General features: G+C 42.5%; 4 protein-coding genes across 6 annotated transcripts in view; 1 reads left to right on the forward strand and 3 right to left on the reverse strand.

Annotated features, from left to right (window-relative positions):
• Positions 1–21,272, reverse strand: part of LOC101521002 (protein BEX2) — a 49,145-nt gene extending 27,873 nt beyond the window's left edge. The window contains exon 1 of the mRNA XM_058658917.1: positions 21,092–21,272. The gene's annotated coding sequence lies outside the window, so the exon portion shown is untranslated. The remainder of the gene's footprint in view (positions 1–21,091) is intronic.
• LOC101520270 (protein BEX1) overlaps positions 1–21,355 on the reverse strand; it is a 184,774-nt gene extending 163,419 nt beyond the window's left edge. Inside the window, exon 1 of one of the 2 annotated variants that reach the window (XM_058658913.1) lies at positions 21,092–21,114. The gene's annotated coding sequence lies outside the window, so the exon portion shown is untranslated. Of the gene's footprint in view, positions 1–21,091; positions 21,115–21,294 lie in introns of those variants that run through there. The other variant, XM_058658912.1, reaches the window with a different exon arrangement.
• On the forward strand, positions 713–1,160 carry TCEAL7 (transcription elongation factor A like 7). The gene has a single exon (XM_004590154.2). It carries the CDS (start codon positions 713–715, stop codon positions 1,013–1,015), a length of 303 nt encoding a protein of 100 aa, XP_004590211.2. The 3' UTR covers positions 1,016–1,160.
• On the reverse strand, positions 19,909–21,419 carry BEX3 (brain expressed X-linked 3). 2 transcript variants are annotated; one of them, XM_004600039.3, is made up of 3 exons: positions 21,295–21,419; positions 20,860–20,932; positions 19,909–20,462 (listed from the first exon to the last, which is right to left on the reverse strand). In XM_004600039.3, exon 3 carries the CDS (start codon positions 20,448–20,450, stop codon positions 20,145–20,147), a length of 306 nt encoding a protein of 101 aa, XP_004600096.2. In that variant the 5' UTR covers positions 20,451–20,462; positions 20,860–20,932; positions 21,295–21,419; the 3' UTR covers positions 19,909–20,144. The 2 variants fall into 2 exon arrangements, with proteins under 2 accessions (XP_004600096.2, XP_058514899.1); XM_058658916.1 differs by lacking the exon at positions 21,295–21,419 and adding an exon at positions 21,092–21,159.
• Between the last annotated feature and the right edge of the window lie 5,950 nt (positions 21,420–27,369).

Genomic DNA, 27,369 nt, shown 5'->3' on the forward strand with positions numbered 1-27,369 from the left:
GGGTGTGAGCTAGAGGGTGGAGAAAGCTGGAATCCTGAAATGGGCACCAGAAAAACGTAGAGACAATTTGAAAAGAGTTCGCCTCAGTGCCTCCGGGTTTGGGTGGTGTGGGGGCAGCATCTAGAACCGGCCTGAGCCTGGAAGGTGGGGGCAGAAATCGTGGAGGAAGAAAACTAGGAAGCAGGAAATGTGTGGTGAAGACAGATTTTTTTTTTCATGAGATTATGTTGTCTTCTTGTTTCTGGAACCTCTTGATGGGTAGGACACTCTCTCCTCCCTGTCTTCTTTCCCTCTACTTGCAGGTCCAACAGCCTGTATTCTCAAGGTGAGCAGATCAGGAAACTACCTCCCTTCACCGCCGCAGGTCAGCATGAGGGAGGCACTTAGACGGAGATTTCTAAGGTTGGGAATCGGCAAGGGAGAAGGGTGGGTACAATGTGTGGCTTTGCTGTCCACCTCCGCGCCTGCTCCTGGTCTCCCGCCAGCTAGAGAGGCTGTTAGCCTCTCTCTCTGAGGGAAATGGTAGGTTGCCTGCGTGCGCGAGGTGGGGGGGCGGTGGAGCAGATGCGGAATGAGTTGAAGTAAGGAAACAGCTGGACGTTCAGTCTCGGAGGGCTTGACCCAAGGAGAAACTGACAACCCAGATTTCCAAGTAACTAACCTCTCTCTCTCTACCTTTCTTCCTGGATGGACTAAAACCGGAAAGGGCATCATGGAAAAGCCTTCCAAAGAAAATGAAGGGAAACCCAAGGGCAGCATGCCACAGACAGAGGAAGAACGCCCCTACGGAGCATGTGAACAGCAGCGGATAGAAGGGAATTTTAGACAGAGACTGCTTCAGTCTCTCGAAGATTTTAAGGAGGATATAGATTACAGGCATTTGAAGCACGAAGAAGTGACAAGAGAAGTAGATGAGATGGAAAGGTGCCTGGAAGAAATAAGAAGTCTGAGAAAGAAATTCAGGGCTCTGCATTTTAACCATAGGCATTCACGGGACCGTCCTTATCCCATTTAATGCATTTTCCCCTGAATTCAGTCACTTTCTGTTATTAACATTGCCACTGCTTTCTTTTGATCTGCATTTTCTTGCTAGACACCTGATATAATTTTATTCTGATCTTTCGATACTGTTTAGATTTCCATATGACTTGTCAACCTCTTGTCTTCTGACCCCGGCTCTATTCATTTAAGCTGTAGTCACATTCATTTGCATGGAGAGATGCTCACTGTGTAGTGTAAAGTGAGAATAACATATACCATATATACATATAGTATGTGTGTAAATACATGCCATATATGTATATTTATATGACACATTGCAAAACAAAAAGGATTATTATACACCCGTGATTAACAATGAATCTGTGTAACTGGTATTTTATTTCTTTTTTGTCTATCTGCATCTTCTCAATTTCAAAAAAAATAAATATGCTTGTATGTATATATTACCTGTATCCAAAAAAAAGCTAAAATAGAGCCAACAAAAGAATTTGTCACTTTTTGGAACGCAGTGAAACAATAAACTCTTAATAACAGAAATATAAGAAAAAAATGTACATTTCAAATTGCCTCTGGATCTCTTAGAGGAATAAACTGATAATTATTATAAGATAAGCATGTTTACAACTCAATCTTTTTTCATGGGGAAGATATGTGACTCAGAGGGCTGCTATGGAAGAAGAAAACAGTTAATTTTGAGCTATATTTCATGGCATCTTATCCCCACCTTGCATATGGAAACCCAAGATGCTTTGGTGTGACTCACTCCATGCTCAGGAACAAGAGGTGGGGACTTCCATGCCAATTCTCAGCTGCTGAGCCCTTCCCTGTCTCCTCTCTGGGACCCTGCTCTACCTGATGGGCACTGCTTCTGTTTCTGTTGGGTCCTTTGCTTCCATGGCCCCTGGCCCTCCACCACCTCCCGTTGAGGTCTCCAGTGCCAAGACCACACCCACTTGGTTGAACCCCACTCTGTTCAAAAGTCCCTCTCTTCCATATGGTGACACTATAATAGGTGGAACCACCTTAGGATGGCTTGGTCACATGTCTGGTGCAGTCTTTAGCAGAATAGCCCCTTCTGTTTGCAGTCACAGGACCCTCTGTCCCCAGAGAAGTCAGAGATGATGTGTGGGAGCTGGACTGGGGCACACATAGGAGTGAAAGCCATCACAGTCTAGTCAGAGTTGCTGCCCTAAGTCTAGGGAGTGAGGGTTTGTCCTCTTGCGAGATGTTACCAGCCTTACTAGTTCAGAAGTCTTTCAAGGGATGACAAAATTGCGAAAAGGTGACACAGGAACAGATGTAAGGGAATAATTTCCTGGTATTCATCTGCTCCCTTCCTGTAGCATACATAAAAATGTAAGACTAAATTATATGTTTTATATATACAAAGATTAAATTGTGTATGTATATATGTATGGTTGTATATGTAAAACTATACATACATATATACTTGTATACTTTCCCACATCTATGCTCTATAAGCATATATATATTTATGTATATAAATTAAGATCAATATATGTGTGTGCACACACACATATGTATATATGTAAATATATCAAGCATTATTCCATAACTGGACATTTTACATTTTGCATTTCAAAGTAAAGGCTGCTGTATTTTCTCATTGTATTCTATTATTATAATGAAATTCACATACAGTGAATAGTCAATAAATGTTTACTTAGAATTCTAGTGCCTAGATGTACTTCAGATAACTTAAAATTGGCAATAACTCTAGAATCTTCAACTTACATTACAAAGGACACCTACAAGAAAGGGATTATCTCCTAAATTCCATCTATAAAAGTATTATAATATTGTATAACTGATGTCTCTCAAAACTAATTTCCTCAGTCAGAGTTGTGGCACATCATATTAAGCCACTAGAGTACTGGCTCAAGTCCCAGCTACTCCACCTTTAATCCAGCTCCGTGCTAATGGACTTGGGAAAGCAATAAAAGATGATCAAGTTCTTGGGTCCCTGCATTCACATGAGGTCTCCTGGATTCAGTCTGCAGTCTGTCCCAGTCCCAGCCACTGAAGCCACTTGGGAAGAGAACTAGAGAATGGAAAAATTCTCTCTGTCTCTGTAACTCTGCTTTTCAAACCAATAAAATGATTCTTCAAAAAAAGTCATTCTGGGGCCAGCATTCTAGTGTACCAGGTAAAGTCACCGCCTGTAACACTGCTGATCCCATGTCAACATGGATTGGTGTCCTGGCCACTCCATTTCCAAACCAGTTCCATGCTAGTGGCCTAGGAAAAGTAACAGAAGATGGCCTGACTGCTTGGGCCCTTGATCCCACATGAGAGCTCTGGGTTGGGCTTCTTACTCCTAGCTCTGATTCGATTGACACCTGGCTGCTGCAGTCACTTGGTAAGTTAACTAACAGATGGACAACCCGTGTGTGTGTGTGTGTGTGTGTGTTCCTCACTGTAACTTTTTCAAATAAATAAATGAAAAATAAATCTTTTTTTAAAAAGTCATCTAATCTGGAGCACTTACTAGAAATCAAGTATCTGACACCCATCTCATACACACAATACACTCTTACAAACACACTGAATTATTGGGTATTTCATCCTGTAATTTCTGCTTTTATGAACTCCTAGCCTGCACTTCTGCCTCATAAACTCTCACCATAGACTCCGCTTCTGTTGAATTGTGCAGATAGCTTCCTTACAATCAAAGAGTGTATTAATCTGTAATTTGTAATTTTAGGGTCACCTAAAAGTAAAAAATCGTGGTTATTATAGCATAGAAATTCTGAAAATTATATAAATAGGGCAGTCATCCAACACACCTATACTGAGAATAAAATTACTCAGTCTTACTAAGACGCAAAAAGATAAACTGTTAAAATGAAAAGGTATTAATACCCATTTAGATGTAGGAAACAAATGTCCACTCACAGCATTCAACTCTACTAGGGGTGTAGTCATTCTCAAAGTGATACTGAAAAGCTGCTACATGTCTATTTGTGCATTGATTCACAGTGTATTATGAAATCTGTGTATTTATAGGTTGTATACTTTCTGACCTGAGAATTCTACTGCATGGAATTTGTCCTAAGGCAATGATCGTGGTGATGAACAGATATTTAGTTATAAGTATATTTATTTAAAGATTTCACATATTTGCAAATTATTTAACCTGAGAATGAAGCAATTCCCAGCTGTTGGCAACTGTCTTGATTGCTTTATGCCTAAGCAAGTGTTACACTGCTAGGAGAAAAGCAGCAGTAGCTGGTGAGCATTCTGGGTCCAGCTAATATCAAATTTGTGTTAATTATACCAGTGTGCCAGCATAGTTGCTTATTCCTTTTACTTTTTTATATTTTATTCTTAAAGGTGTATAGGGAAAGCAAGGAACACCAGGTTAAGACACTCATCCCAGCCCCCAGGTGGGTGTCTGCAGATTGCCCAGGGAAGAGGGTCTGGAGACAAATAGGAGTGGGAAATATGCTGAGAGCATATTTGAAAGATAAGGACTAGTTTCCATGGACCAGGCCTGCATTTGCAGGTAGGCGAAGGAGTTGAGATGGAGTGATCTAGAGGGGAGGAACTAGAGGGCATGTCTGGATCAGACCAAGCCACTCACCCACATGGTAGACCTGAACTGGGCTAAATAGCATCTACCACTGCCCACCACCTCATATGACAGCTGGGGATGGAGGACTTGCTTGGTTGGGCTAAGCTGCATTACCTACCAGTCAGTGTCAGGGCAAGGGGTGAGCCCTATAGGACTGGGCCACAGCACCCACCAGAATATGAAAGAACCATATCTGGGAGTGGATTCTATAGGGGACTTGTGGGCTTGCCTCTGTGGGACTGCAGCACCTACCAGTTTGTGTGAGAGCTGGGGGTGGTGACAGGCCAAGCCAGACTAGATCGCAGAACTCACCTGATACTCCAGGAGTCAGGGCTGGGAAGAAGCTGGGCTGGATGAGGCTATAGCACCTGCCAGAACATGCAAAGGCTAAGATTGAGTTCAAACCATGGCAAGCAGGGCTGCACCCACTGGCACATTTGAAATCCAGGTATGGAAGTGATCCTGGTAGAGGAATTTGGGGAGCTCCCCTACTAGGCTGAAGCTGCTTCTGGTAAGCAAGAGAGCTGGGGCTGGAAGCAGGCCAGATCAGGCTGGGCAGCACCCATTAGCATACACGTAGGCCAGGTCTGGGAGCAGGTTGGGCAGGGCCAGTCCATAACACACACTGGCATGAGCCAGGACAGAGTGTGGGTCAGGCCCAGTTAGACTGCAATACCCACCATTTCACATGAGGACTGGTGTTGAGAGTGGGTCAGGCTTGGCTAGGCTGCTGCACCCAGTGGCGAGAGTTAGACTGAGGGTGGGCTGGGCTGAGCCAGGCTACAGCACCTGCTGCTGAATGCCAAGACTGGGGTCAGGCCATCTCAGACTTGGCCACAATACTCACAAGATCCAGGACTGGGAGTGGGCCTTGTAGCAACACCTCTAAAACTTCCCTGCTGAACTGCTGCTTCCATAGGGAAGCATGATAGGTATGACTGGGGACAAGCCTGGCTGGACTATGCTGCTGGACTATGCTGCTGCACCTGCTGGCATGCATAAGAGCCAGAGTGGATGCAGGACATCTGGGCTAAGCTGCAGAACTCACTGGCAAGTGCCTGGACTGGGTACAAGTTATGTCAGGATGGACCACAGTAACCCCTGCAAGCACAAAATCCAGGGGTGAGACTGAACCTAGTAGAGAACTGTAGATGCTCTCCTGCTGGGCTGCGGCTCTCGCTGACAAGCAGGAGAGTCAAGGCTGAGGGCAAGCCAAGCATTTGCTAGTCTCAGCCCCGAGCAACCATTAGAATTCCTGTCTCTAGAGATTTGCCTATCCTGGACTTATCATACGAATGCAACCGTAAAGTGTGGTCTTTTGTGACTGGCTTCTTTCACACACAGGAAAACATTTTTAAGGTTCATCCATAACATAGTATATATTAATGTTTTCTCCTTTTCTACTGTAAAAGATCATTCCACTCTATAGCTGATCTACATTTTATGTGCCCATTTATCAGTTTTTGGATATTTATGTTGTTAGCACTTCTTAGTAATTAAGGATGATTTTGTTATAAGGATTTGTGTATAAATTTCGCATGAGGGTAAATTTTCATTTATCCGATGCAGACTTCTGAGAGTAGAATTACTGATTCATATGATAATTCTAAGTTTAACCAGTTAAGAAACTGCCGGTCTATTTTCTAAAGTGATTGAAGCATTTTGAACTGTCACCAGCAATGTTATAGGGGTGTCTATCTCTCCATGTGTTTGGCAGCGCCTTTATGATATCTAACTTTTCCATTCTAGCCATCTTGATGGAGGTGAAGCCATATTTCAGTGGAGTCTTAGTATGTATTTCCCTGATGGCTGTGTTTTTGAGCATCTTTGCAAGTGCTTGGTGCCAATTTGAAAGTTTTTTTTTTTTGAGAAATGTCTATCCAAATCTTTTACCAATTTACAATTTGGGTTATTTTACTTTGCATTCTTGAATGGCAGTAGTTTATCATATATTTCAGATACAAATCCCTATCATTTATACATTTTCTGCAAAAAATGTCTCCCCTTCAGAGAGTTTTCTAGTTACATTCTGATTGTGCCTTCTGAGTCACAAAATGTCTTAATTTTGATGATGTGCTATTTACCATTTTTAACTCATCTACTGTTTTTGCCTTACCTGTCATGCCTAAAAATCAATCGTCTAGTTCAAGGTCAAAGTGTTATACCTGTGCTTCTACTAGGTGTTACAGAAATACGTAAAGCTATAATTTCAGCTTTTGCATTTAGGTTTTTAAGCCATTTGAGCTATTTTTAAAAGATTTACTTATTTATTTGAAAAGCAGAGCTACACAGAGAGAGAAACAGAGAAGTCTTTCATCTGCTGGTCCACTTGCCAAATGGACAGCATAGCCAGGATCTAAGCTATGCTGAAGCCAGGGGTCTGGAACTCCATCCAAATCTCCCACATGGGTGGCAGGGGCCTAAACATTTGGGCTCTCTTCACACAAATTAGCACTCATATGGAATATCAGTTTCAAACTTTTAATCTGATGTACCACAGTGCCTGCCCCCTTTTTCAGCTCATTTTTATACACGGTATAAGATAAGGATTCACCTTCATTCTTTAGTTTATCCAATCTTTGTTGAAAAGAATATTTTTTTAAGATTTATTTTATTTTGTTGGAAACTCAGATATACAGAGAGGAAAATCTTGCATCTGCTGATTCACTCTCCAAGTGGCTGTAATAGCTGGAGCTGAACCAATACAAAGCTAGGAGCCAGGAACTTCTTCCGGATCTCCCAGGTGGATGCAGGATCCCATCCTTGAATGCTTTCCCAGGCCACAAACAGGGAGCTGGATGGGAAGTGGGGCCTGCTGAGACAAGAACTGGTGCCCATATGAGATCCCAGTGCGTGCAAGGAGAGGACTTTTAGCCACTAGGCTACTGCGCCCGGATCCAAAGGACTGCTTTTCTCCATTAGGTGATCTCGGCCTCATTGTCAAAATTCAGTTGACCATGGAGGTATAGGCTTATTTCAGTACCATGAATCTTTCTATCTGAGTTTATATTAGAATCATTCTATATTGATTATTACAGCTTTGGAATGAATTTTTAGATCAAAAAAGTGTCATTTCTCACATCTCTGTCTTCTTTTTCAAGAATCTGGATTATTTTGAGTCCCTGGTGCCTCCATATGAATTGTATAATCAACTTGTTAATTTATGCAAATGTTAGCTAGATCTTAATTGAAATTTCTTTGGAATTTATTTTAAAGTATTTTGTAGTGCTAAGAGTATGTATGTTTGTATTTTTGTCAAATTTATTCCAAAGCACTTTATTATTTTTGATGCTTTTTGAATGCACATTTTCTTAACTTTATATTTGATTTGCTTATTGACACTGAATAGAAGTACAGTTAGGTGTGGACGTGAAGGCTAGCAGTTAAGATACCCACATTCCAAACTGAAGTGCCTGGATTCAATTCCCAGCTCTAGTTACTGACTTCCTCGCCAATTCAGACTCTGGAACACAACAATTGATGGCTCAATTAGTTGCAATCCTACTTCACCTTGGGCAGCACCAACTATTGTGGGCATTTGATTAATGAACAAGTAGATGAAAAGTGCCTCCCTTTCTCTTTGTCTCTCCAATAATTAAATATGAAATTTCTAAAACGAAATATAATTGAAGAAGATGTTGTAGTCCATAGGGTTAAGCTGCTGCTTGAAATGCTGGCATCCCATATCAAAATGCCAGATAGAGTGTCAGGTACTCTTCTTCCAAGCCTGTTGGAAATTCACAAATGGCAATCCAAACACTCTAGTTTTTGTTATCCACGTGGTAGATATAGATGAAGTTTATGGTTTCTGGTTTCATTCAGTCTCATTCAGCCCCTGCCATCATACACATTTGAGAAATGAACCAATAAATACAAGATCCTGATATCTCTCTGTCCCTCACCCATCCACTCTCCACTTCAGACAAATAAATCTCTAAGAAAAGACATACCTTTGATTTTTATTCCTTTTACTATAAAATAAAAACTCAGCCTTACTGTATGTAAAACAAATGGTCACTACTTACTCAGATTTACATTAATAAGTGAGCACAGGGGCAAGTACCCTGGTACAGTAAGTTAAGCTGCCACCTGCAATGCCAGCGTCTTATAGCAGAGCACTTGTTCAAGTCCCGACTGCCCCATTTCCAACACAGCTCTCCACTAAGGCATCTGGGGAAACAACAGAAGATAGTTTAAGCTCTTGGACCCCTGCAAGGGTCATTGCAGCCATTTGAGTGGTTTTTCTCTCTTCCTCTCTGTCACTCTGGTTTTCAAGTACATAAAATAAATCTTCTCTTCTTTAAAGTGAGCACAAATAATGTAAAGCAATCAACAATGAGTTAGTGTTTAAGGAAGAACAAAACTAAGATTTCAATCACAGGTTCGATATCAAAAAAAGTAAAATAAAAATAACAGATTTTTAGACTTATCAACTCCATAGCTTTTGTTTCTGTTTTTTTTTAATATTTGTTTACTTATTTGAAAGAGTTGCAATAAAATAATGGGGAACAAGGAGAGAAAGAGAGGCACACAGACACAGAAGTATTGTCTTATCTGCTGGTTCATTTCCCAGATGGCTGTAATGGCCAAGGATGAACCAGGCTGATGCCAGGAGTCAGGAATTTTTTTCAGGTCTCCCATGCGAGTGGCAGGAGTCCAAGCACTTAGGCCAGCTTCTGTTGCTTTATCCCAAGCACACCAGCAATGAGCAAGATCAAAAGTGGAGCAGCTATGACTCAACCCAGCAACCATACGAGATGCCAGTGGTCAATGGTTTACCCACTACTCCCCAGTGCTGGCCTCCTACACAAATTTCTTTAATTGGAAAAAAAAAAAAAACCTTAGATACATAGATAGTTTTGGATATATAACAGAAAGCTATCCATTTGAGCCTTTTTTCCATGTGTAATAACCAACAGCATTAATGACATCCACAATGCTGTGAAATCATCACCATTATCTATTTGCAAAAATTTCTCATCAATGCAAACAGAAACTATACTTATAAGCATTATACCCCCATACCCCCTTTGCTCCATTTCTCATTAAGGTAATGACTTTCAAAGGGGGACATTATTCTGTATTGTTATATTACAATGGGAATTTTGAAGATGAATGTGGGAAAGTCAGAGAAGGAGATGTGACCACAGATGCAGAGGTAAGAGTGATGCACAGACTTGAGACAAGCAGTGCTATCAGCATCTAGAAGCTAGAAAAGTCAAGAAATTGGGTTCTTCCCTAGAGCTTTGAAAAGCAGCATGGCCTTGCTGCATTGTGATTTTACCTCATTGAGACCAATTTTGGAATTTCAGGTTCCAGAACCATAAGCATAATAAATTAGTGTGATTTTTTTAAAGACATAAATTCATAAAGGTCTCCATGATCCAACAATAACCACAATGGATTGTCTTATACTGTGTCATCACTGAGCCTGCATTAATCTTGTGGGTGAGCCTTCTTACCCTATTTTACAGATGTAAAGCTGGACTCAGTAACCTTGCCATGACCTGAATTTACCTGGAAAGTCACTCCAGGATACCCTGAGGCTGGACATCCCACTTCTTGGTGCAGTCATGGCCCCACCTCACGCTGCCTCAGAAGACAGCAGGGCACTGAATCGTAAAGCCAGACCAAACCGAACTGGGTCTGAATTCCTTCATCTTTCTACACACCAAAATTTAGCACACACTGCAAGGCACCCCACCCTCAGCCAAGATCAAACTGAAGGCTGAACCCTAGTCTTCCCTTCAGGCCACACTTGTCTGTACTTCAGGGGGACAGGCATTTGGCAGAGCAGTTAGATCACCAACTAGGACACACATGTCCCAATATCGGACTGTGATACTTAAATTTTGGCTCCAGCTTCTGAATCCAGCTCCCTGTTAATGCACACCCTGGGAAGTAGTAGAGGATGACCCAAGAGTTTGGGTCCCTGCTACCCAAGTGGAAGACCCAGGTGCAATTCCTATCACCTGGCTTTGGCCTAGTCCAGTCCTGGTTGTTGCATCCATCTGAGGAGAGTACCAGAGGACAGATTTCTTTCTCCCTCAAATAAAAAATGAAAATGAAATTTAAAAAATTGTACATGTCGTTAGAGTCCACTGGTTGCCATAGCAATGTGAGGCTACTATGGTAACTGTGATGCACCAGATCATCCTCTACTCTGGAAATGTACCAACTTGGCCTTTTGTCCCTTTGCTTTTTACTCAGAGAAAACACCTTGATGTGTTAGGTCACCTGCTGAGAAAAAATATTAATTAGAGGAATTAGAGGAACCAGCAGATGGAAGATTATCTGTGTATGCATTGTGTGTATCTTTACATTTCATAAATGCTAAAAATTTAAAATGTAGTTTTTCCAGTTATTACATGTCTATTTCCAGACTATATTCTACTATATTATGTATATTTGATTCACTTGAGTATTGTAAGTGCTCCAACATTATTCTTTCTTTTCATAATTATTTTTTTGCTGTTCCAAGTTCTTTTAATTTCTCAGTAAGTTTGAGAATCTGTTATCCTGTTTCTATAAAAAGCTTGCTGAGATTTAAAAAAAAATTTTATTGACTGAATGCATTGATCAATTCAGTAACAATTGAAATAGTAATTGAATCTTTTACATCATCATAGGAATTAAAGATGCATTTGCATTTGTCTTCTTTGATTTCCTTCAATAATATTTTATAGTTTTCATGGTATACTTTTTTATTTTTCTTTTCTCAAGATGTGTTTATTTTTGTTGGAATGACAGATAAGGAGAGACAAAGATCTTCCATGGGCTGGTTCACTCCCCAAGCAGCCACAGTGACTGGAGCTGAGCTGATCCAAAGCCAGGAGCTGGGAACTTCTTCTGGGTCTCCCAAGTGGGTGCTGGGTCCCAAGGCTTTTGGTCATTCTCTTCTGCTTTCCTAGGTCATAAGTAGGGAGATGGATGGGAAGTGGAGCACTGGAATACAAACCGGTGCCCATATGGGATTTCAGAGCTTACAAGGTGAGGAATGAGTCAGTGAGCCATTTTACTGGGTCCTTAATTTTTTTTCTTTAGTAACTAGTATTTTTTTGGTTGTGTGAAGAAGTACACAGACATTTCAACCAGTAACCAATTCTTATGTACATACTGTAAATCTAAAAACCACATGTTGTGTGATTCTTTTTCACACATGTCCAGCTTCAAATTTGCAGATAAAATTTCCTTAAGAAAACATCAAGTATATTCTGGAGATTAGCCCTCTATCACCTACGTAGTGCGCGAAGATCTTCTCCCATTCTGTGGGTTGCTTTTTTACTTTGTTGATTATGTCCCTTGCTGTACAGAAGCTTCTTAGTTTGATGAGGTCCCATTTGTTTATTCTGGTCTTGATTTCTATTGCTTTTGGTGTCCTTCTTAGGAAGTCGGGACCTACCCCTAGATCTTGCAGAGTATTTCCAACATTTTCTTCCAGAAGTTTGAAGGTTTCTGGATGTAGGTTTAGATCTGTTATCCATTTAGATTTGATCTTAGTGTATGGTGAGAGATGTGGGTCTTTTTGTTTTGCAGGCTATTACCCAGTTGTCCCAACAGCATTTATTGAACAGACCTTCCCATTTGCCTGGGTTGTCGTTTGTCTTTTTGTCAAAGATTATTTGGCTGTATCTGTGTGGGTTCCCTTCTGGTGTTTCTATTCTGCTCCATTGATCTTCCTCTCTATCTTTGTGCCAAATGTCAAAACAAACAAGCCACTCAAGAAATGGGCATGGGAAATGGGCAAACACTTCACAAAGGAACAAACCCAAATGGCAAATAAACATATGAAAAAATGCTCAAGTTCCCTGGCAATAAGGGAAATCCAAATTAAAACATCAATGAGGTACCACCTAACGCCAGTAAGACTGGCCCACATGAATAAAAGCACCAACAACACTTGTTGGCGAGGTTGCGGGGAAAAGGGAACCCTACTCCACTGCTGGTGGGGCTGCAGGCTGGTACAGCCTCTATGGAAATCAGTATGGAGAACATTCAAACAACTCAAATTCAACATCCCGTATGATTCAGCAATAGCACTCCTAGGAATATATCCAGAACACTTGTTTTATGAGAAATCAACATGCACTCCTATGTTCATAGCAGCACAATCAGTAATTGCAAAAACATGGAAGCAGCCAAAATGCCCATCAACAGAGAATTGGATAAGAAAGCTATGGTTCATCTACTCCATGGAATACTACTCAGCTATTAAAAAAAACCAAAATGCAGTTCTTTGTGGCCAAATGGGCCAAACTGGAAACCATAATGCTAAGGGAAATGAGCCAATCCCAAAAGGTTAAATACCACATGTTTGCCTTAATTTAAGATGATATGATGTTATGTATAACATGCTATGTTATGTATGTTATATGGTGTGTATAAACTAAAAATGAAATGTCAATGAGGTGGTCACAGAAGGTGGTTAAGAACTCGCATTTACTTTTAACATATTGGTTACTCATTACTATGTCAATTAATTCCATAATGATGTAAATTTTTGCTGATGGTATATTGGAGCTTTTAATTGACTGGGATGATACTCTGCTGGCTCTGTCTTCAGACCAGAGAGGGTATACCTAAGAAGCCGTTGAACTTGACTGGACAATAAGATGCTGGACTCTATGTTTGGTATATGCTTGCAATGGGGGAATCTCAACTGAACTTGAACTGTGGTTATGCAACAAGGTGGAGGAATCCACCATGGTGGGAGGGTTTGGGGAGGGGTGGGGAGAACCCAAATACCTATGAAACTGTGTCACATAATACAATGTAATTAATGAATTAAAAATTTAAAAAAGAAAACATCAAGTATCAGTATCCTCAAATGTTACTGATAAACTGTTACTTGAATCCCATCAATTCACAACTCAATATCATGTATAGTACATGCTCAAATTTTCCACCTTGCACCACAGATTAGCCAATTTATTATGTAAATCAGATTATTACAACAAAAGATATGATGGAGCCCCAGTGCTATAGTGGCTAAGATCATCGCCTTGCACGCACTGAGATCCAATATGGGTGCTGGTTTCATGTCCCAGTGCCCCTGCTTCCTATGCAGCTCCCTGCTTGTGGCCTGGGCAAGCAGTTGAGGACAGCCCAAAGCTTTGGGACCCTGTACCCGTGTGGGAGACCCAGAAGAGGCTCCTGGCTCCTGGCTTTGGATTGGCTCAACTCCAGCCATTGCGGCTGCTTGGGGTGAATAAGCAGACAGATCTTCCTCTCTGTCTCTCCTCCTCTCTGTATATCTGACTTTTCTTTTTTTCTTTTTTTTATTTACTTTTATTTGGAAAGTCAGATATACAGAGAGGAGGAGAGACAAAGAGGAAGATCTTCTGTCCAATGGTTCACTCCCCAAGTGAGCCGCAATGGCCGGTGCTGCGCCGATCCGAAGCCAGGAACCAGGAACCTCTTCCAAGTTTCCCATGCGGGTGCAGGGTCCTAAGGCTTTGGGCCGTCCTCGACTGCTTTCCCAGGCCACAAACAGGGAGCTGGATGGGAAGTGGAGCTGCCGGGATCAGAACCAGCGCCCATATGGGATCCTGGCGCGTTCAAGGTGAGGACTTTAGCCACTTGGCCACTCCGTTGGGCCCTGTATATCTGACTTTTCAATAAAAATAAATAAATCTGGGCCCAGCGGCGTGTTCTAGTGGTGGTACTATTGCCCTGCCTGGCTTGGGCTGTCTCCAGTCTTGGCTCTCATGCTCATCATCCTTATAGGGAGTTCACCAAGTTCTCCTATCAGACCACCTCCAAGTCATAGATCTTTCCAGATCTCCTCATGCACATCAGTGGGTACATGGCCCAGCATGACACAGCTCACCTCCAGTCCTGGCATTTACAGTGGGTACTGTGGCCCTTCCCAACCATCCTATACCCATTCTGGCTCTCATGGGTGGAACCTGCAGCACAGCCTGCTTGGTCCCCTCCCAAACCAGCCTTCATGTGCACTCATGGGTGCCACAACCTAGCTCAGACTATCCCACATCCACTCTGGCTGTTGCAAATGCCAACAGGTGCTGGAGCCCAGTCTGGTATGCCCCTGGACTCAGTCCACATACATGCTGAGGGATACTACAGCCATGTTCAACTCAGTCAGGCCCAGGTCTTCATGCTTACCAGTTGGACTGCAGCATAGCAGGAAAGTCCCCGTAGTTCACTTACCCAGGCTGCTCCAGCCTAGATCTTGTACATGCTGGTGATTGCTCTGACCCAGCCTGGCATCCTCTGCCCCCAATCTCAGCACTGGCCAATGGATGCTGCAGCCTAGCTTGGCCTGCCCTGCCCCCATCCCTGGTACTCATGTGAAACAGCAGGGGTAGTAGCCTAGCCCAGTGCAGACCACACCCTGTTCTGGCGCTCATGCATGCCAGTGGGTGATGCAACTTGGCTTGACCCTGCTCGGCGTATTTCCCTAAGTCAGCCCAAACACATGTTGATGAGTGGTGCAGCCTTGCCTGAAAGGGTCCACTCCCAAATCCAGCTCTTGTGCTCACCAGCAGGAGCTACTGGTGCCAGTGGTTGTTAGGCCCCTGCCCATCATATTCCCCCCCCCAGTCCCAGCCTTTATATGTGTTGGCAGGTGCTGCAGCTCAGACTACTCCAAGACTAAATTCTCAGGTACACCAGTTCAGGCTGTTCTCAATCCTAGTTCCCACAAGTGCTGGTTAGTTCTGTGGTCATGACCACTCATGACCCTTGAAGGAAACAATAGTCTTTGGATGTGTCACTTGCAAAAGAAAAGCAACATAATCTTAATATTACATTTCAGAAAATATGTAACAGGCCCAGCGCGATAGCATAGTGGTTAAGGTCCACAACCTGAACGCACCTGGAGCCCATATGTTCGTCGGTTCTAATCCCGGCTGACCTGCTTCCCATCCAGCTCCCTTCCTGTGGCCTGGGAAAGCAGCCGCAGATTGGCTCAGCTCCAGTCGTTGCAGCCGCTTGGGGAGTGAACCATCAGATGGAAGATCTTCCTCTCTGTCTCTCCTCCTCTCTGTATATCTGACTTTCCAAATAAAAATAAATCGTTAAAAAAATATGTAGCTCCCTAGCAGTTCCAACCATTGTTTTAATGCATTTATAATTTCCTTTATGGGGAGATTCATGGTCCTGATTCGGGAGCTTGGTTGGGGTGTGTGTGTGTGTGTATAAAATGACCTGTACAAAGATGCTCCATAAAGGTCATGAACAACTGGAATTAGAAGTCAATGCATATTGGGTCCTGCATGGTGGTTCAAAGGATAAATCCTCACCTTGCAAGCACCAGGATTCCATATGGTCACCAGTTCATCTCTTGGCTGCTTCACCTCCCATCCAGCTTCCTGCTGATGGCCTGGAAAAGCAGCAGAGGATAGCCCAAAGCCTTGTGAACCTGCATCAACGTGAGAGACCTGGAAGAAGCTCCTGGCTCCTGTCTTTGGATCAGCTCAGCTACAGCCATTGTGGCCATCTTGGGAGTGATCCAATGGATGGAAGATCTTTCTCTCTGTCTCTCTTTCTCTCCATAAACTTGATCTGCCTTCCCAATAAATAAATAAATAAATAAATAAATAAATAAATCTTTTAAAAAGTTAATGCATATTTTCCACAAATTTTTGAACCCCCGCTGTATTACATACATAATTATTAAAAGTAGCACATTCTACAATGTTTCTCACAGAAAACTTTAAATGAGTATGTAAGATAAGCCATAGCATTTGACCCAATGGTTGAGATGGGTTAAGACACCTGCATCTCATACCAAAATGTTTGGGTTCTCTCCCTGGCTGCATTCCTGATGCTCGGAGATAGCAATGATAACTCAAGTGGTTGGGTTGCTGCCACCTACAATAGAAACCTTGAATGAGTTCTTGAGGTGTGGTTTCAACCAAGGCCTATTGCAGGCAACTGTGGAGTGAACCAGTGAAATGAGCATTCTCTGTCCCTCTGCTTCATAAATCAATGATTTTAATATAAAAATTTAGACGCAAGTACAAAAAAAGTTTAATTGTTACATATTAGATACACTATAATTGTGAAGTAATTAATAAACTGTAGTTAAATGCATAACTACGCTATTAATCAGCTACTATATGAGGCACTAGGTTAGACATAGCTTCAGCTTAGAACCAGACAGGAAACGGTCAGCGGGGATGCACTTATACCTCACTGGGTGGGACACAAAGATTAGTTACTCCTAACTGGGGTATGGAAGATTTCTCTGCACACCCCTCCTAAACATGCTCACCTAAACTGTTGACATATATCCTGTTAGAATTATAGAGTTAGACCAGCGAAATCATGCTTCAATGCTATAAACTGCTAAAGAATAAAATTAAAATAGGCATGAGACAGCTGAATAGCAATCTAAGCCATTTTAAGGTGTATAGAATACGGTTGAATGTAAACCAAAATTGAAATGTCTATGAAGAAGTCACAGGTTGTGGTTGAGAACCTGCATTTTCCTATTAACATATTGGTTAATCAATACCATGTCAATTAATGCCATAATGTTGTAAATGGTTGGAAATATTATGTTGGGACTTTTAATTGGGATGATACTCTGTCGGCTCTACCTTCAGACCAGAGATGGTCTCACCAAGAAACCATTGAACTTACCAGGACAATAAGATGCTGGACTTTATGCTTGGTAAATACCTCTAATGAAAGAATGTCAACTGAATTTGAACTATGGAAATGCAACAAGGTGGAGCAATCCACCGTGGGGGGAGGGTTTTGGGAGGGGCGGGGGGGATTCCAGTGCATAAAAAAATGTATCACATAATGCAATGTAATTAGTTTTTAAAAAAAGGAAATGCAATAAAAATATATGTTAAAAAAAGACATAGCTTCAGGATAATTAAGACAAAACCATTGTTATAAAAGGGCACAAGCTTGCATACAGATAAGGCATAATTTATTCAATATGCTCAGTACTATAAACTGATATTAATAAATTCATGGTAATCATTAATTTAATAAGATATTTAGAAAGGTAAAAATAACAATGATTTTATTGATTATTGCAGTCTAATTTTTGGAATATTCTATTTTGGAAATATTTTCATTGCAAAAAATGTAGGTAAAGGTAATTTTTTAAGATTTATTTTTTTATTAGAAAGTCAGATATACTGAGAGGACAGACAGAGAGGAAGATCTTCTGTCCAATAATTCACTCCCCAAGTGGCTGCAACAGCCAGAGCTGAGCCCATCCAAAGCCAGGAGCCAGGAGCGTTCTCCAGGTCTCTCATGCTGGTGCAGGGTCCCAAAGGCTTCGGAAGATCTTTGACTGCCTTCCCAGACCACAAGCAGAGAGCTGGGTGGGAAGTAGGGCCGCTGGAACACGAACCAGTGCCTATATGGGATCTCAGCACATGCAAGGCGAGGACCCTAGTACTAGGCTACCTTGCCAGGCCCAGGTAAAGGTGATTTTGATTGCAATATTTATAATTGCCTATGTTGTCAACATTCCTATGTATAATTATTTCATGAAATGTCAAAGCATCAGTTGCTGCTCCAGGGTATTCCAGGAGTAACAATGGCTGGGTGTTGGTTAGAAAGTCTCTCAAGTGTCCACATATTTAACATTTTCCCTGGGTGACAAATAAGGAGTTTGTGTTTTTTTGAAATGTGAAAATACATAATGTGGGATTTTGGGTTTTTTGTTTGTTTGTTTTATTTTTGTTTTTTTACTTTTTTAAATACAGATTTGGATGAGAGTTTCTTTATTTGTTCTTTTGGAAATTTAGTACTGCCTGGACAAATAGTTGCTTGCTTTAGGCCACATAATTACGAAGTCTGTAACAAACCTCATTGAGCTGGGTTTCTGATTCTACCGATCAATCACAAGTATTAATTTAATATTGATAATATTAAGACCCTGAATTTGCAACTCAATTCTAGAATATTTTGTACACAATCATTGTCTGGAGAAGAGCACCATTTCTGTATCCTTTTATAATGTCAAATGTTTCAATAACAATTTTTATGAATCTGGGTTTCATGTTTTTGGTGTGGAAGCAAAAGAAAATGGCAAATGCTCCCCCTCCCCCAAATAATCTGCATGTCTTTTAAGCTAGTGGGCAGGCCTCCCAGGAGCCTTTTCTGAGAAAACCCATACCCAAGAGATACACAAGCAAAAAATAAAGCCATCAGTCTGTTTGCTGGGAGGGTTTGTAATAACACACCCTGTCCAAACAGGTGAGGTACCTAGATGCACCTCCTCAGCCAGGCCCCACAGTACTATTTTGTCATGTGTTCTTTAAAGAGGAAGACACAAAAATAATCCCAAAATGAACTGCTATAAACTTAAGAAGCTTGCGCATTGCACTCAATGCATAACTATAATTTGCCAGGCTTTTAGAGCGGTCCAAGGAGGATTTTGCTCAGCAGGTCCTGCAGAGCAATCAATGAGGTTAAGTTAGCTTGAAATCTCCAGCACATTTTTAACAGGAACTAAACCAGGAAACAGCAGCAGGTAATGCATGTAACATTATGTCAGAAAGCAGAGGCGCAAAACTGCAAAGAATGCTTTCTGGGTGAGCATTCCTCCCTCCGAAGTCCTCCCTACGTATCTGATGGGAGGGAGCCTGTTAAAACACTGAAGAGTTGAACAGTTTCATTCCTCATCTGTTCCACTTAGCATCCCTGTGAAATAACCTTTGTACCTCACTTCACAGAAGAGAAAATCAACGCTTTAAAGCGAGGGTTTAAGGCCGGGCACCATGGCCCAATGCCTATAACCTCACCTTGCACCTTTCAAATGCCGGGATACCACAGGGGCACTGGTTCCTGTCCTGGCAGCCCCACTTCCCATCTGGCTCCCTGTTTGTGGCCTGAGAAAGCAGTGGAGGATGGCCTAAAACCTTGGGACCCTGCACCAGTGTGGGAGACCCAGAAGAAGCTTCTGGCTCCTGGCTTTGGTTGGGCTTAGCTCTAGCCGTTGCAGCCACTTTGGAAGTAGCACAGTAGATGTAAGATCTTTTCCTCCTTCTCTCTGTAACTCTGAGCTGCCTTCCAAAAATATTTTTTAAAATAAAATAAATAAATATTTTTTAAAAGGGAGGGTATTCATTTAAGACTGGGAATTGCAACAGTTTATTCTTCTTTCGGTTTCTTAAGCCAGTAATTGTTCAATATATTCAGACTTGTTGAAAAGTCATTTTCATTGCTTCTCAAACTCCAGATAATCAGAGGAAAATAAAGGCATGTATCATCTTACCACACACAAATGTATCTCAATTAACATTTTGGTGTATTTCATTTCATATTTTGACTCATGTTTTATACTAGTCTATACTTTTTAACAAGACAATAATGGATTGATTGCTTTATTAACTTTATTAACTTTACATTTTTTTCCATGCAAATGGATGAACCTCTACTGCTGACAGAAACTTAAATCTGGGTGCAGATGCAGGCTGGAAACACAAGACCCACTTGACACATGGAAATAACATAAGGTTCACAGCAAATGGATCCATAAAGGCATATCGAGAGAATGCAAGGAAAAGATCATTGGAAATCACAGTATTAATCTCATGGAAAATGGCAGAAGTCAAGGCATAAGGCAAAATTCATCATGATGGTCATGGTGATTGGAGAGTTCCCCCATAAGGATACGCAGACAATTCCTCAGCTGCAACTCCCTTAGTTTTCTCCGGATTTCTCTTATCTCCTCCATGAACATTTCCATATCATCTCCATCTCCACCCATCCCATCATTGCCCTGCCTATTGGGTACGGCCCATCGAAAATTAGGGGCAAGTCGGCGAGCCTGTCCCCGCCGGTTATTTCCTGCAGGTTGGTGGCCTTCACCTCCTCCCAAAGGGCGATCTTCTCCATTCTGCATGGGTGGCTCCATTTCTTCGTTTACCTAGTGGATATTTGCCATGGTAAATGTATTGTTATTATTTTCTCTGGATGTATTTCTTTGGGTACAAGTAAAGGGTAAGGAGAGAGACTGATGCGTGGACTCAGAGACCTGGTGTCACAGGTTTGGTGTTTTTCCCCCCACCTTACAAGCCTCCAGCGTCCTCTGGGGGGCCTTCGATTGGAGCCCCTCCCTCTGCCTCTCTCCTCACTGCCTCCTGACACCCTCCCCTGGCAAAGCCCACCATTTTTATTTCCCCAGGATTCTTTCCCGGAGCTCAGCAAGGATCAAAATGGAGGACGGGGGCAGGGCTGGGGGAGGGGGCTCGGGTCGGTGGAGGGGTCTGCGTCCTGACGGGCTTTCAGCACGCTCCTCATCCCCGACCGTGTGCTGCACCGACCTGGGCCTATCCTTGTCGTCTGCTCCTCCTCCTCCCGATTCTCGCCGCCGCTGCAACACTCAGCACCTCGGACCTGCGGATGGCGAGACGTGGGAGAGGGGGCTGCTGCAACCGAGCGCTCAACACCGCCCCGTCGCGCCCTTCCCCTCCTCCCTGGCCCCGCGCCTCGGTCCCTCGGCCGCCCGGATGCTCCAGTCGCTCCCCTTCTCCCGTGTTCTCCCGCCGGATTCACCGTTTTCCCGCAGCGACTAGGGGGAGTTTCCTTTAGGTGGAACTTGCTCTGCTGCTCTGCCCGCCAGCACCCCAGCTGCCCTGGAACCCCCACCCCAGGGGCCACTGTGCAAACCCAGGGCTGCGGTGTGGAGAGAGCCGCGGGTGCAGCTGCGCCGCTGTGCGCCCGCGAGCGGCTACCGCCCTGGCCGCCGGGGCCCTCACCTGCTCTGCTTTCCCCGGGCCCGATGCCAGCCCGCCGTGCGCAGGACAGCGGGGAGCTGGTAGTCAGACGCGAGTGACGACTGCACCCGAGGCTGCGTCCCTCTGCAGCTCGGGGTCACGTGACGGCCGCGCGTCACCGCCGCTCGCCCCCGGACTCTGGCGGCCAGTATAATTGAGTTCCCCGCCCCCAGCAGGCTCAAGCACACGCATCCCTTACACCCTCGTCCCCGAAATACACACAAGGCCCAACTGTACACGGTGCCCCGGTGCACACCGGCTTGTCACTCATCTCTGTCTTCTCCAATCTGAGGGACTACAAGTGGCATTATCGCCTTACGCTTGGAGTTCTCCAGCCTCTGGTTACTAGGGAAGATTATCTTGTATCACTGGCTTCACCATCCTGTGGCTGCCTTGGCTTTGGTCTTTTCTTGCTTTCCCCCCCTTTCTTCTTGGCTTCTCAGTTTCCCCTGTATGTTCTCTTCCCACCTTGTGTTTGTACAGTCACCAATGCTCACCATAGTCCCTTAAGTTATACCTTTCTAATGGCTGAGGTGAAGAGGCAGGAAGGAACTTGCCAGAAAGGGAGGTGTACAGAGGGAAAGGACTGTATGTGCTTTTCTTTATTTCCCTTTCTGGAAAACAAAACAAAACAAAACAAAAAACTCAACATGCCGCAGGAACTTTGAAATAACAAATGTTCATTTTGGGGGAAAAAAAAAATGCTGGGGCCTGGCGCCCTGGCCTACTGGCTAAAGTCCTCTCCTAACACGCAGAGGGATCTCATATGGCCTGCGATTCATGTCCTGAATTTTCCATTTCCCATCCAGCTCCCTGCTTGTGGCCTGGGAAAGCAGTGGAAAACGGCCCAAAGCCTTTGGGAGCCTGAACCTGGCGTGGGAGACCCGGAAGAAGCTCCTGGCTTTGGATGGGTTCAGCTCCAGGCATTGCAGCCACTTGGACAGTGAAACAGTTCAAGTGAAACAGACAGAAGATCTTCCTCTCCGTCTCTTCTCTTCACTGTAATATCTGACTTTCAAATAAATAAATAAATAAATAAATAAACCTTTCTAAAAATGCTTCATTCTGCAGTGAAAAAAGCTTCTTTTTTAATGTGGACCTGTACCACACAAAAAATATTTTCGCTGGACTCTACACAACATTAACATCACTTTTGAAGCATACCATACCTAGCCTGCTACAAAATTGTGTTTAAAAAAAGGAGGGTCTCTACCTGAATGCAGTTGATGTTTGCAAAGTAATCTGTCAAGTAAATCCTCAGCGAGAGCTCTCGTTGACAGAATTTGGACATTTTGTGTAACAGTTTCGATACCCCAGACATCAGACTAAAAGAGCCTTTATAGTCCCTGCTTTCCTTTCCAAACTTTCCAAACCACCCCAACAAATATTTTTCTTGTAAGCAGCTCAGAAGTTAAGTCTCTAGTATGCAGAAATTAGACTCAAAACCATGTACTTTTTGATGTGTTTAAAAATGTTAGAAATAAACATAGGTTGTGCGTCAGTAACTAAACTTGAAACTAAAATTCATCCTGAGTACATCTATTCATTTAAGTTGAAATAATTTTCTGAACAATGATCACAGATAGAAAGAGATGCCATAAAGAAAGTGGTTTGCTATAAAAATTATTTAGTAGCTATTAGGTATGATAAAAGAAACAGAAATCATCACATACTGCAGGAAGGCACTAAACCAAATGTACTAGTGCCTCCAGTTTTGGCCCTATGCTGTGTTATTTAATACCTTACCCTGCTAAACTATTTGGGACACTGAATAAAGGAAGAGCAAGCACTTAATACATAGATAGCCTAAAGTTTGAGAATCATGTATTAATGTAAAATTACATAGATACGCTTTTAGAGATAAAATGACGTATTAATTGATATGCCTGAAAGTTCACACTGGGGATGGTAGTTGACACAACCATTTAAGTTATCAGTTGGGACAGCTGTGTCCCATACAGGAGTGTCTGGGTTCAAGCCTTAACTCTGAACCCAATTCTATCTTCTTACTAATGCACACTCTGGGAGGCAAAGACGATGGTTCAAGTACTTGGATCCCTTCCATCCATCTGGGAGACCCAGATGGAATTCTGGGTTCCTGGTTTCAGTTTGGCCTAGCCCCACATGTAGCTGGCATTTGAGGCATTAAATCAGTGCAAGAACTCTCTCTCTCTCTCTCTCTCTCTCTCTCTCTCTTTCTCTCTCCCTCTCTGCCCCCAATTGCTCTGCCTTTCTTATAATAAAGAATATGAGGTGGTGTGATGAGCTGTGACAAGCGTAGCATAGGGTAATGTTTTTGACAGGTTTCATTATTGTGTTTATCACAGTTACGGGTGGTATGATGGGCATGGCAGTGAGGCCTGTTGAGAATGTTGTTTGTGTGCAACCTAACCCCTTGAAGTGTGAAAGATTTGTATGACAGATATGTGGAATATTAGTTAACATAACACAAGGTTAACTTGTGTATAACTTCTCCCCCTTAGAGTAAGTAGCAATATTTAGTGACATGTCAGGACTTGTCTGTAACATGTTAGGACTTAGAACTTGTTTGTGAAATATTCAGGATGATATGTAGCAAAAGTCCATGTTCACAACCCCTCTCTCAGTAGTCTGTAAGGAGGCAATACTAGAGGCTAAAGGCCAACCAATCAGCAACAAGTGCTGGAGACTGAGCTCAGAAAATAGATATAAAAACAGACTCAACTGGACAAATTGCCCTCAACTAGCTCATAGAGGATAAGACTCTCTCAGGTGCTCTGAGCTTGAGCTGAAGAGAAAGCACAACACTGTTCTAACAACACCTTTGCCTCAGAAAAGATTGCCTCTGTTTCTCTTTAATGCTCCATCCAGGGAACATAGAGTAAGTAAGAGCAACGGATTCGGGATATGTCCTCCATCCTGAAACTAAGAGGTTCAGGAGGCCTTCAGATACAGGAATACAAAGATTCAGGATCGGGTGTGTGTGAATTGGAGACTTCAAACTTAGAATTTCAGTTAGTTTACGGCATGAATAGAAAATAAAACATTCAAGGCGTGATCATGTCTCTTAACTGCCTGAAGGCAATAGAACCCCTCATGACAGGTGATTTCAGAAAGTTTGTGAAAATGGAATTGGAATGTATTTTGCCAAAAATTGTAATCCATGCCATTTTTATTAACTTTTTGAAGACTCCATGTGAAGGAAATCATGCCTGCTCCATTTGTCCTATAAGCCTTGTTCATTATGAATTTGATATCAAGGAGAGTGGAGACTGGAGCTGATGAAATTTTAAGGATGTCATTTTTAAGCATTTGGATCATTTAAAAAATTTTAAATTAAAAAGTCCAGCCTGAAATAAAGAGCTGAGAAACTAAGACGTCTGACTTGGGAAAGCAACAGATATTCATCATCTATTGGAGAGCTGAGGGAGATTGTTTTATTTTAGAAACTGCAGCTGATATGTGAAGATGCTATTTCCTATTGCAAAGATTTGCCTTCTGTAGTAATCTGAACTGATGAACTGAACAGGACCATGTATGGGTCAAGAGAGCTCCTAACCTTCTAGATTCAGCACTGAGTATCATTCTACTGAGGAACCTCAGCGTTTCTGCTTTTGTCATTTCTGATTTGCTTGCTTGGCTGGGGAGCTGTGTGAACTCCAGGCCTGATAGTCTATATGACACTGACAGGTCACTTAGGCAGAGCAATCCTCAGGAAGGAGGCCCCGGGTGTGCTTTTTAGATAAGACTTGCTATTTTTTTTTTTAAGATTTTATGTTTATTACAAAGTCAGATATACAGAGAGAGGAGGAGAGACAGAGAGGAAGTTCTTTCATCCAATGGTTCACTCCCCAGGTGAGCCGCAACGGGCCGATGCGTGCTGATCCGAAGATGGGAACCAGGAACCTCTTCGGGTCTCCCACGCGGGTGCAGGGTCCCAATGCATTGGGTCGTCCTCGACTGCTTTCCCAGGCCACAAGCAGGGAGTTGGATGGGAAGTGGAGCTGCCGGGATTAGAACCGGCATCCATATGGGATCCTGGGGCGTTCAAGGCGAGGACTTTAGCCGCTAGGCCACGCCTCCGGGCCAGAGACTTGCTATTTTTTTAAAAAAAGATTTATTGGGCCCGGCGGCGTGTCCTAGCTGTGGCTGCAAGACAAAGAACCCAGCAGAGAAAAGAAGTTGTACCACAGAAGACAGCAAAGTTTTGACACACCCAACACAAAGAAGCTGTGGCTGTAGCATTGAGAGCTGCCAGGCTGCAAAAGAACTGTGACCCTGACAGCTATAATACTGCAGCACAGTAAAAGCTGAAAGGGTATAACAAGGGCAGCTGTAACACTGAGCTAAGAGACTGTAACAGCTGCAACAGGAAGAGCTATAGCATGGGAGCTCTGCAGCCTTTGAAAAATCCTGGTAAAAGGAATCCCTCAGGGACAAGACGCATACCACTATTGCTACTCCTACCACACAGACTCCTGCTTTTCTGCAACACTGTGACCTGTGAATATGCTGTTACTTGGAAATAGCGACTTTCCAGGTGGAGTCAAGTCAGGATGATGTCTTCTGAGATGGCCATGAACCAATATGACCAGTTTCCTTAATTTTTTTAAAAAGAAGAAAATAGAGGCAGGGATTAGAGTGATGCCATTTTGAACGAAATAATGACAAAAAATGACAGCTATCACTAGAAACGAGGAAAAGGCAAAGAAAGAGCCTGCCTAGAGCCTCAGATGAAGCATGAATCTTTTGACACATTGGTTTTGGATTTCTAGTCCATAGAGTTATTAGTTAACAAAATCATGTGGTTTTTAGCCACCTAGATTTTTCTACTTGGCTGCAGCAGCCTTAGGAAGTCAATGAATGGGAAAAAAAGTTAACATCCATTCTGTTTAAGGAGCTCTTACAAATTGGTAAGAATAAACATACCAGTAGAACAATTAGCAAAGAATATGAATAAAACCTATCAACAGTTTTAAGTAACTAATAATACTTGAGCCATCTACCATGTGTCAAGCCCTAATGATTTACCAGAAAACAGCAGATATTGGCCTGTTATTAAAGACCTTCCAGTGTGAGTACAGACAAGCTAGTAATCAGATAAATAAGATAACTTCAGATTCTTAACTGTGTTTAGAAGAAAATCTGAAGGTGGGGCCCAGAGTCATGCTCCATTGACTAATCCTCCACCTCCAAGTGCTAGAAATCCCGTATGGGTGCCAGTTTGTATCTCGGCTGTTCCACTTCCTAATCAGCTCCCTGCTTCTGACTTGAGAAAGCAGTGGAGGATGACTCAAGTCGTCGGGACCCTTCACACTCATATGAGACACCTGAAAGTGGCTTCTGGCTCCTGGCTTTGAATTGGATTAGCTCTAGCCATTGCAGTCATTTGGGAGCTAGCCAGTGGCTGGAAGATCTTTCACTCTGTCTCTCCTTCTCTCTGTAAATCAGACCTACCTTTTCAATAAAATAAATAAATAAACCCTCAAAAAAAGAAAATGTAGAGTGACAGGGTAAAAGCAGTAAAGGGTACATAAGCTAGTTTATATTCAGCAGCATAGGAGGAAATGACTTTCGAATGAATATATGGATTATGAGAAAGAAGGCCCACTTACATACTAGGGAAAGAGCATTTTACGTAGAAGATTTAGCAAGTATAAAGGACCAGAGGTGGTATGTAACTTAGCTCTTTTGAGGAATAGAAACAAAGCTGTTGAGACTACAGCATAATGAACCAAGCCAGGACTAGTAGATCAGGTTAGACAAGGGCAATATCATGTAGGAATATCTTTTAGTTCATTGTAAACAATTTAACTTTTATTGTAAATCTTAGTGGAATCTATTGGAGAGTTTCAGGCAAGGGATTAAGAGGATATGAATTATTTTCATAAGCAAGTATAAAATAAAAGTGAAACTGAAAATTGGTAGTACATAGTGTTGGCAAGTACCTAAGCAATTATGCGCTATCATACATGACTGCTGAGAGTTGAAATGGTGTAATTTTGACAAAACATTATTTTTGAATTTTGTATCATTTAAAGGCAGTTCTGGGTCCAAGAAAGACTGTGAATGATTATT

Source organism: Ochotona princeps, chromosome X (assembly GCF_030435755.1).
Source record: "Ochotona princeps isolate mOchPri1 chromosome X, mOchPri1.hap1, whole genome shotgun sequence".
Classification (NCBI taxonomy): Eukaryota; Metazoa; Chordata; class Mammalia; order Lagomorpha; family Ochotonidae; genus Ochotona; species Ochotona princeps.